This window comes from Drosophila navojoa, chromosome 3 (assembly GCF_054131105.1).
Source record: "Drosophila navojoa isolate 15081-1374.11 chromosome 3, UAZ_NAV_1.0, whole genome shotgun sequence".
Taxonomy (NCBI): Eukaryota; Metazoa; Arthropoda; class Insecta; order Diptera; family Drosophilidae; genus Drosophila; species Drosophila navojoa.
In genome coordinates, this window is record NC_142891.1 from 12,694,850 (window position 1) to 12,705,699 (window position 10,850).

At 36.8% G+C, this 10,850-nt stretch overlaps 2 protein-coding genes across 3 annotated transcripts; both read left to right on the forward strand.

The window, feature by feature from the left end:
* Positions 1-65: 65 nt before the first annotated feature.
* Positions 66-5,122, forward strand: eIF4A (eukaryotic translation initiation factor 4A). 2 transcript variants are annotated; one of them, XM_030384226.2, is made up of 5 exons: positions 66-224; positions 1,700-1,926; positions 3,123-3,736; positions 3,798-4,021; positions 4,085-5,122. In XM_030384226.2, coding segments are annotated over exons 1-5 (1,212 nt in total). In that variant the 5' UTR covers positions 66-222; the 3' UTR covers positions 4,230-5,122. The 2 variants fall into 2 exon arrangements, with proteins under 2 accessions (XP_030240086.1, XP_030240087.1); XM_030384227.2 differs by lacking the exon at positions 66-224 and adding an exon at positions 1,232-1,419.
* Positions 5,123-5,364: 242 nt separating this feature from the next.
* On the forward strand, positions 5,365-9,203 carry ifc (delta4-sphingolipid-FADS-like protein ifc). Its single transcript, XM_030384229.2, has 2 exons — positions 5,365-5,960; positions 7,951-9,203. The coding sequence occupies exons 1-2, from the start codon at positions 5,563-5,565 to the stop codon at positions 8,516-8,518; spliced, it is 966 nt and encodes a 321-aa protein (XP_030240089.1). The 5' UTR covers positions 5,365-5,562; the 3' UTR covers positions 8,519-9,203.
* The last annotated feature ends 1,647 nt before the right edge of the window (positions 9,204-10,850 follow it).

Here is a 10,850-nt window from a genome sequence, read left to right on the forward strand (position 1 = left end):
ATATGTATTTATTTACAAAAGTAATTACAAGATTGTTAAAATGAGCACCCCCCTTGTAGTCTGCGTAAAATCGTCTGGAATAATTCGATAGTTGAAGCTTGATATATCGATAACGGGTATGCTTTCCTTACATCACTAAAAGTTTTGCAAGATGGAGCCTCTTTTGCTTGGTTTTAACAATCAGCAGCACGTGTATAAAAAGTGCCAAAAAATAATCAGAAAATGTTAGTATTATTTAACGATTTAATTCATAAGAAGTGAAATACAATTTAACAAGGCAGTTTGCAAAATTTTGCTGACAAAATTAAGCCAGTTTAAGTGAGCAATAGTACTAAAAATTGCATTCGAAAATTTAACCCAAAATGTGAAACACAAATCAAAAAGAATTTTTACACGACGACGGCGGACGTTGCGGCACGAGTGACTGGCATTGACGAAGAGAGAGAGAGAGAGAGAGCGAGAATATGAACAAGAGAGAATTCAGTGGTTGTTGATGGTGTGCGTTGGGTCAAAGATATATACTTATATATATTTTCTTTTGGAATGACACAGGCTTAATAAATAACAAAGATAATTCAGCATCCACTGAATCCCATGCGAGGTCAAATGAGTTTATTGCTATGCATAAAATAAGTTCGTCTGGATCGCCGCAAAATGAAATCATTGCAATAAATTACGGTTCGCTCGCTCTCTCTTTATCACAGACACACACACAGCCTGACACATACTTTGGCTCATAAGCACTGACTGGACAGTAAAATGGACAATGACTACCTATAGCGATTCAATGCCAACGCTGCTATCGCCAACTACTTATTCATATTTATATCTACACACGCCTAATTGTGAAATGCGGGGAATTCACAGAATCTTGGTGGTTGTGCCGATTTACTCTCTACGCTTCTCAACCTCACCCTCTACGCGTTCATTCGCTCTTGCAAGTGGTTGAAACGCACGCCTTAAAATTGCCTGTTGGCTTACTATTTTCTTGCCTGCTTCACTAATACCTTTTTTTTTTGCTTACTTTATGCTACTATTTTCCAAGTACTACGCACATGCAACACTGCAGTTAAGAGTTTATAGCTTCCTACTGCTCTGACGCACACACACATACACGAACTGAGCAACCACTGACATTGACACATCTAGTGTACTCTTTCGCACACACACACACTCGACAGACGCTGCTCAAAAGGCCGCCTAGCGGTCGTTAAAACTCACACTGGCATTCGCTCGCAATCGTGAAAATACCGCAGAGCAGCACGCACAACAAAACACGTTTGTGTGCACTCTGTAGAAAAAAATTTTCGTTACAAATTTTTTGACACAACTAATACAGAAATTGTTTAACTGAACGGTGCTAAAGCCGTCGAAATTCAGTATACAAATTTAACTAGTCAATTTTTTATTGTTGATAATGTAAGTGTTATACTGCCGCCGCCAACGTTGCCGCTGCTGCTGGGCCAGCTCGCCTGCTTTGCCTGCTGGCTAAACGCCGCTGTCACCACCGACCTGTCTTTGTCGCCGTTTTTGCTACCTTGGTTGCCAAGCGCAGATTCGCCATAACCAAAAAAAAAAAAAAAAAAAAAAACCGAAAAAAGAACATTTTTAATTTTAGTGCATTACTGACATCGTTTTGTGCGTTTTCGTTTCTCTTTGTTCTTTTCTCATTTTTTTTTTTTCGTTTGTCTTTCCATAGGGATGATCGAAGTGAAATACCTCAAGATGGTCCCGCTGGTATGGACCCTGAGGGCGTCATCGAGTCGACCTGGCATGAAGTCTACGATAATTTCGATGACATGAACTTGCGCGAGGAGCTGCTGCGCGGCATCTACGGCTATGGTTTCGAGAAGCCATCGGCCATTCAACAGCGCGCTATCATTCCTTGCGTGAAGGGTCGCGATGTCATTGCCCAGGCCCAATCGGGTGAGTAACTCATTTATACAACAAAAAAATGAAAACAAATTTTTGCTTCAATGTGAAAGTGTAGAAATTTTGTATTTTCTGTTATGAGGGCGCAGCGTATGATGACGATAACGGTGACTCAGCTGTCTACTGCACCAGCAGCTTGTGCTCGCTCTCTCGTTTGAAACTCTCACTAATACATATGCACTTTCCCTACTCTTATGCTCTCCCAGTCTCTCATACTGAGCGCTTGCGCGCCACTTTTGCGATCGTCTTTGCCGCGTTTTTATGTGCTCTAGAACGGCGTTGCTCATACTCAGCACAAAAAAAAAAAAAATAATAATACATTTGTATATGTGTATGTATTTGTATGTACATGTATGCAAGCATATGTTAGCCAAAAACGCAATTAATTTTCGAGTATCTTCTACATAGATCAAGTCAGAGTTTTGCATAGAAAGCTTTTTAAACGGATTTATTTACTTAGCTGACGATTTTATATTCTTGTTTTTGTTCTGAATTCTTATTTTAAAAAGATTTCATATTTGCAAATCAACTCAAAACCAAAGAAAACAATAAAAAAAATCTTGAGCTCAGAAATTGTGGCTAACGATTTTTTAACTTCCCCAGTCTCATTGTATGAACCTTAAAAAGTAAAGTAGGGATAAATATCTGTTTTTGTTTATGTCTATCGAGAAAATGAGAAAGTATGAACAAAAGTTGCACTTAATTATGTAATATATTATGAAATGTATTAATCATAGCAAATTTAATGTCTATTTAAAGCTTGTTTTATATGCACTAAATTATGTATTATAATTATAAAAGATTGGATTCAAATACTTGAAGGCATAAATTAGTCAGTTCTTGTTTTCATAGCCTAAGAATGCAATGGAATGGATTATCGTATAATAAATTAGTCTTTAGCTGCTATTTTTATTTTACTTGGAAATGATTGTTTTACAATACATTATACAGACAAATATTCCTTTAGTCTATCGTCCGCAGGGTTATGTAACTTATGAACGATCTTGTGTTAATCAGGCATTATTGAGAGCTCAACATTCTGTTTAGCGAACGATTATACAATGATGCCATTTAGACAATTGTATATTATAGACTCTATAATATTATAAATTTTTATCTTTACTAGTTTCTGTGATTTGTATTCTCTACTAATTATTAAAAATGGTTTTTTTGTTCGCTATCGCTTGTAGGTACTGGCAAGACTGCCACCTTCTCGATTGCCATTCTTCAGCAAATCGACACGTCCATTCGCGAATGCCAGGCTTTGATCTTGGCACCCACTCGCGAGTTGGCCACCCAAATTCAGCGTGTGGTCATGGCACTTGGAGAGTACATGAAGGTGCATTCGCATGCCTGCATTGGCGGCACCAATGTGCGCGAGGATGCTCGCATTTTGGAATCCGGCTGCCATGTGGTGGTTGGCACACCCGGTCGTGTCTATGACATGATCAATCGCAAGGTATTGCGCACGCAGTTCATCAAGTTGTTCGTGCTGGATGAGGCCGATGAGATGTTGTCGCGCGGCTTCAAGGATCAAATCCAGGATGTGTTCAAGATGCTGCCACCAGATGTGCAAGTGATCTTGCTGTCAGCCACCATGCCACCCGATGTGCTCGAAGTGAGCCGTTGCTTTATGCGTGAGCCAGTTAGCATTCTTGTGAAGAAGGAGGAGCTGACCCTTGAGGGTATCAAGCAGTTCTACGTGAACGTTAAGCAGGAGAACTGGAAGTTGGGCACATTGTGCGATCTGTACGATACGCTGTCCATTACCCAGTCGGTTATCTTCTGTAATACCCGTCGCAAGGTAAGCAAACCTGATCCCTGACCCATTGCCCCAGCTAATACTTTTTTGTTATACCCATCAGGTCGATCAGCTCACCCAGGAAATGACTAGCCACAACTTTACCGTGTCGGCCATGCATGGTGACATGGAGCAACGCGATCGTGAGGTTATCATGAAACAATTCCGTTCGGGCTCTTCCCGTGTTCTGATTACCACTGATTTATTGGCGCGTGGTATTGATGTGCAGCAGGTATCGTTGGTCATCAACTACGATCTGCCCTCGAATCGCGAGAACTATATTCATAGGTAAATTAAATATATTAATCGATGATCACCTATCTAAATCTATAAATTCCTGTTCAATTTCAGAATCGGTCGCGGTGGTCGTTTCGGTCGTAAGGGTGTTGCGATCAACTTCATTACTGATGATGATCGACGAATCCTGAAGGATATTGAACAATTCTATCACACTACTATTGAGGAAATGCCTGCTAATATTGCCGATTTGATTTAAATATTTTGTTGAGCAAAAAAAAAATTAAGAAAATTAATACAAAATAAAACAAGAAAAAGTGAGTGAGCTCTTCTACAGCAAGGAGTTGCGAGAAAAGTGCGCAAAATATATTAAAAACGAAAAACAAAAATAATAAGAACTTGAGAATTAAAATTAAATATTTATTTAAACAAGAATACAAACAGCAGGAGCAACAACAACAGCTGCATCGGCAAGGCGACAACAAGAGAAACAACAACATCCAACAATCAAATCCTATCAGCATCAACATCAGCTGGCTGGCGCTTTGCTCAAATCCTCAATTCCTATACCAACCAACCAAACCAACAGAAGTAGAACAGCTGTAACATCAGATATTTAAACACTGCGTCGTCAACAAGCAACAAACAACAACCGCAAGTCGAAACTATATAAAAGCTAAAACTGGGATAGAAAACAACCACAACAACAACACGAGGACAACATCTTTCGATTTTTTTGTGTGTGCAGCAGCATCAACAACAACAGCAGCAACATTGTTTTAGCCTTTTCTAGAACTATTGATAAAATATATTAAAAAAAAAAAAAAAAAAAAACAATATAAAAAATATATGTACACAATTTTATGTTTAAATAGATTACAGACAGGCTAAAAATAATCACAGCAGCTGTTCAATCAGCCAAGTGATATCACAGTCATCCACCCACACATATGAACACCCCACGGCACAGAGCTGAAAACAAAAACATGCTACAATTGCAAGCGAGAGTCTGTGCTTATCAACAGCACATTAGCAAAAGCTTCATCAGTTTATTGAGCATAGTTTTAAAGAAATTATTTGAAATACAAAATTTACATAATGTACTACTACAGAAAACAATTATAAATTATTGTATAAACTGGCTAACAAAAATGGCAGCTGCTGTGTGTATTTAATTTTGCTTTCCAGAGGTAAACAGATGAGCGCACCAGCGGCAACTGCGCTTTAACACCTTTGTAATTTCAAAGGCACCGAATTTTTAGTTGACTGATTGCAGTGGGTTGGCAGCGCAGCCGAAAAATTGAATTATGTTATCGATATATTTCAAAACTCACTCATGTGGTTTTTTAGTGTTTAGCAACGCTTTTTTATATGCGGTTGCCTGCTCTGAATTGATTCCAGTGCGGCTCATTTACAGTTCTCAGTTTGCGAACGTCGCGTTACCGCTGCTGCTGTTAGACGGGAAATATTATACGTACATATCGGTCGATAATGAGAATCAGCTGGATATAAGCTGACTTTATACACGACAATAACAGCCAATCGACACAGCGCAACAGCAACAATTAGTAGATCCATTACTCAAAATTAAAATGGGACAAAAAGTGTCGCGCAATGATTTCGAATGGGTTTATACGGAAGAGCCGCATGCCTCGCGTCGCAAAATCATACTCGAGAAATATCCGCAAATCAAGAAACTCTTTGGACATGATCCCAACTTTAAATGGATAGCCGGCGCGATGGTGCTGACCCAAATACTGGCCCTGTTCATTGTCAAGGACCTGTCGTGGCCCTGGCTCTTGGCATCAGCCTATTGCTTTGGCGGCATTCTGAATCATTCGCTAATGCTAGCAGTGCACGAAATATCCCACAATTTGGCCTTTGGCCACAGCCGGCCCATGCACAATAGAGTGTTTGGCTTCTTTTGCAATTTGCCCATAGGACTACCCATGAGCATTTCGTTCAAAAAATATCACTTGGAACATCATCGGTAAGCTGGAACGACTGTTGATTTGATGACGTTATGTGTTCATATATATATACATGCATACACAGACTCATGCGCTCTGTACGCTGTGTGCCGGCTGAGTACTATATTTATATGTATATATAGGCAATTTAAATCTGCTCATATGTATTTGTTTTTGGGGCGTCGCCTTTAGAAGATTGCTCTACCCACACACATCCAAGACCGGCTGGGGCGTTTTGTAACACTAACAAACACAATAAAAACGCGCTCTGCGCAAATTTCCCTTCCCATTCACGCTCTCCCTTTTTCTCTCTCTCTCTTGCTCTTGCTCAATAGCTTATCAACGTCTAAGTATAGTTTCAGGGAAATAGCTGTAATAAGACTATTCAAAGTGTATTTAAATTATATTTCCCTTCAAAACAGCGACATTTGTGAGTCAACAACAAATACAATCTAATTGAAGGGTATTTGCGTATATGCCGATATGCACGTTAATAATTGCGATAAGATTTGAAAGTTTATATGGTTTAAATAGTTTATGCATATCAGAAGCTACGTAATTGAATAACTGTTCCAATTGGTCACGTACCCGGTCTCACTTTATTATTTATTTATTTGTTTATATGCTTGGAAATCATGTGGAAAGGTTTGTGTTTGCTTCGTCCCCCCATCTGAGTCATTCGCTCAAGCTGTGTGTTTTGGTGTGCAATTTATGCCGGCACTTCGGCAATGCAGTAATTGATTTATTTGCCAAGCACTTCAGAAATATCAAAATTCTTGTTCTTGTCTATATAATCAGACTACACTCTACTTTTATTATCCAATCCACTTTGAAGGTCGCCTTATCTGTTAATAAACTGAAATCTTAAGTACTTTCATAATACTTCACTGTTACAGAGGCATTGCCTTAAATGATTATGTTAACACTTTCGTTTGCCATTTCTCTGTTATACATATTTTGATGTAATAACATAAATTATTTAACGGACATTTGAATCGGCACTAATTTTGATGAACATCTAATGAAAATATATTATTTGTTACTTTTAATGATTAAGCATTTTTGAAAATTGATTTTTATTAACAGCGCTAATCTGGCGACCATTGTCCACCTCATAATTCACATACATACGTTGTATTTTCATTTTTATTCTTTGATAACCCACAATTGAGTCACATGGCGAATCATAGCGGCTCACGTAAGTTTGGCAGCCAGGTGTTAATAATTAGTGGGTCGCGTTTATCTAATCTGTTAGTTACTTGAATGCCTTGTTTATGGGCCCTCCATCCGACTGATAAAGCAAACAAACTAAAGCTTTAAGTAGAAATCTAGTTTTAAAGCAAACAGTTTTCAGTGAATCCAAGACATATTCTTTATTCTATGATATTCTACTTTTATAAAATTTTTACAACTTCCTGGAATAAACAATCGACTTGAGTCTTGATAATTTTCGGAATTTTAATGGGCTCAATTGATAATACTAATGACAAACATAATTAAAAGATAGCACTTGATATAAAGTTGTTACCATGCGCTGTAGTTCCCCCACATCAATCATAATTAAAACGTCAATTTTCAGTTGTTTTACGTGTTGTTTAAGAGACAACAACTAACTGATTTATATAATACATTTTTAGATAAATTCTAGATAATTAATCGCTAAAAAATGGTCAAAAACAAGTTTGTAAAATGTTTATAAAGATAGCCAAAAATATGTTCGTTAAAAGAACTTTTCGAGATAAGAGATAGAATTTGAGACAAGGCTAAAAACAAAAACCTAATTAAACGTAGAAAAATATTGTAGTCTCTATATATAATGGAGGGGTAATAGAAGAAAACAATTTATTTTAGCTCAGGTAAGAAATCTTGAGATGATATGTATAATATAAATATATATTAATTCAAATCGAAATTTGTATGTATAATTTATATACTTAACTTATATGCTATTCCCTAAATCGTTTAATTAATCTCACTAATAATCAATCTCAACTCTTAATTTACTTACAGTTATCAAGGCGATGAAGTGATTGATACGGATATACCCACATTGCTGGAGGCGCGACTATTCGATACGACATTTGGTAAATTTGTGTGGGTCTGCCTGCAGCCGTTCTTCTACATATTCCGTCCGCTGGTGGTGAACCCGAAACCGCCGACACGTCTGGAGATAGTTAATACGATCATACAGCTGACATTCAATGCGGCTGTGGTTTATTTCATCGGTTGGAAGGCAATGGCATATCTGCTGATTGGCTCGATATTGGCCATGGGCTTGCATCCGGTGGCCGGGCACTTCATATCGGAGCACTATATGTTTGCCAAGGGCTTTGAGACATACTCATATTACGGTCCACTCAATTGGATCACCTTCAATGTGGGCTATCACAATGAACATCACGACTTTCCGTCAGTGCCCGGCTCTCGGCTGCCGGAGGTGAAACGCATCGCCAAGGAGTTTTACGAGACGATGCCACAGCACACCAGCTGGACGCGTGTGCTCTACGACTTCGTAATGGATCCGGCTGTGGGCCCATATGCGCGCGTCAAGCGGCGTCAGCGCGGACTGGCATCCTAAGATGAGGCGTGGCGAGGCGAGGCGAGGCTTGGCGAGGCGCCCACCCCATTCGTATTGGCGAATGTTGCAATGATTTTACTAGCGGTTTCCTGGCATTATGTAATCTCAGTGTTTAGCTTTAGAACTAAGTAGATATTTTATTCGATTTCTCTTCTCAAGGGGCAAGCGAAAGCAAGCGCAACTACTACTAAATATGCCTGCCAAATTCTAGATTTTTGTATAACTGATTTATGGCTTAAAAACTAGAAGCATTGATTGTTAAGCGCTATTATTAAACTATTATTGTTACCTCGGCACACAACTGCAAACGAAGGCATGTTAAAAATGATAAATTATTGTAAATCTTGTCCAACTGATATGCAAATATATATATGTATGTTTATATATGAATATATGTATTGCAAAACAGAAGAAGATTAATATGTTGTAGTGCTTTAGTATTTTCTAAATATGTATATTTCTAAATTAATGCCTAATGCTGCAGCACACAGTACCAACTATTTTTGATAGCCTCTTGTAACTAATGTCACATGAACAAAAGCCAAAAGCAAATCTAACTAATGTAAACTCCACTGCACGCGGCATTAGAAATTATATATATATATACATATATACATTTAATAACGATTGTGTACCATACTCGTATGCGTAATAAACCAAAAGAGAACATGTAATTTTCAGAAAATGTGTTTTGCTCAACTCCATTTTCCACTGGCAATTATATGTATGTACGCTCGTATTTATCTGATTCTATATTCGTGTCATGTGAAACATGCAACGCGAATTGTAATTTCCCTTGATTGACTTTCAATTTGAAAACCGATTATCGAGACCGACAAACAAATGATAAGCATATGATTCTATATAGCATTCCCAGACGCATCGGCCTTGCCTTCGTCAGCGATTGTATAATGGGTATAGACCCGCTTTATTTGACATTTTTTAATCGATTTATAAACTTAATGAGAAATGATAAAAAAAACAATAAAATTTACAAATGCCATTTGATTGAGTCTAAAAACAATTTGTGACGAAACCAAATCGATAATTTAATTGTGGCTAAATGGCATATGGGTTCTTCAAACGTATATACCCCGAAAAATCCATTTTATTTGAATTCTTAGTACGTGGGGTCTAAAATTTTTATATATTTATTATTTGTTGTTTATTATTTTGTGTGAATGAAAAAAAGTTAATCTAGAACTTCCTCCTTTTACTAGATAATATATTTATTTAGTGTTCATTTCATTAATGAACTTTAAACAAGGGTCTTTCGACATTGACATTCATTTGTCTGATTATGTGGGAAATGGGTTTTATTTTATTTATAATTTTTTTGAATGAAAAAATAAATGAAGAAAAAATTCTATAGAAATCTATTAGACTAAATTTTTTATTCTTTTAATATACTTTAAATTTTATATAGTAATTTTAGAACTTGATAGAATTTTGATAAGTGTCTTTTGAGTCATCCTCTTAAATCAGAATCTAGTTTAAAGTGGGTTCCTTTCTAATCTGTATAATATATACTCATAAATCATATAACTGCTATAGTCTAGCAATCTCTTATTTATTATCAACGAAAATACAGAATTACTATACGAATCTATATTTATATGATTAACTTAATTAATTGAAAATTCGATGAAGATATAAAATAAGGGATTCCAAGAAATAGAGCAAAAGCCGAAATTATCAGGGGAAATAATGAACTTCTCGTCTATCTATAAAAGTTGAGTTTATACAAATTTGCTAATTAGAATATTACAATTATGAATGAAAGCAGCTTGATCTAATCGATCTATGAAAAGCTTAACAAATAAAATCCTTTACAACTATTTATAAAATCACAATAAACACAATAATATATTGGCTTATTGGATTTTTTTTTTTGCAATTGAAACTAGATTACACTTTCCCGCTTGACCTAATCTAAGGAAGAAATTCATGCTTACATATATGGACGCCATAAAACAAATATGAAGTGAGTCAAAAGTTAGACCACTAAATGATTCAAGTCAAGTATGAGTCACGGCAAAGTAAATAATCTATTTGTGTACAAAGAATGTTCTAAGATGAAGTCCAATATTTAGTTCCCATTTAGTTGGGCTCCCAAGAAATTCCTCGTATTTTGGCATTAGCTAACACTGAAAGGATAAGATTACGTTACACAATAATGCTTGTAACTTTAACCATTGCGTTTAACTAAAACAAGTTAATCTCCATGGAAACCAGTGAACAACATTTGCTCATGACCCTGAACAGAACAGGTGTTAACTTTTTATTCCAACCAATAACACTTTTTGCACACTATCGAAATATTTGTCATGAC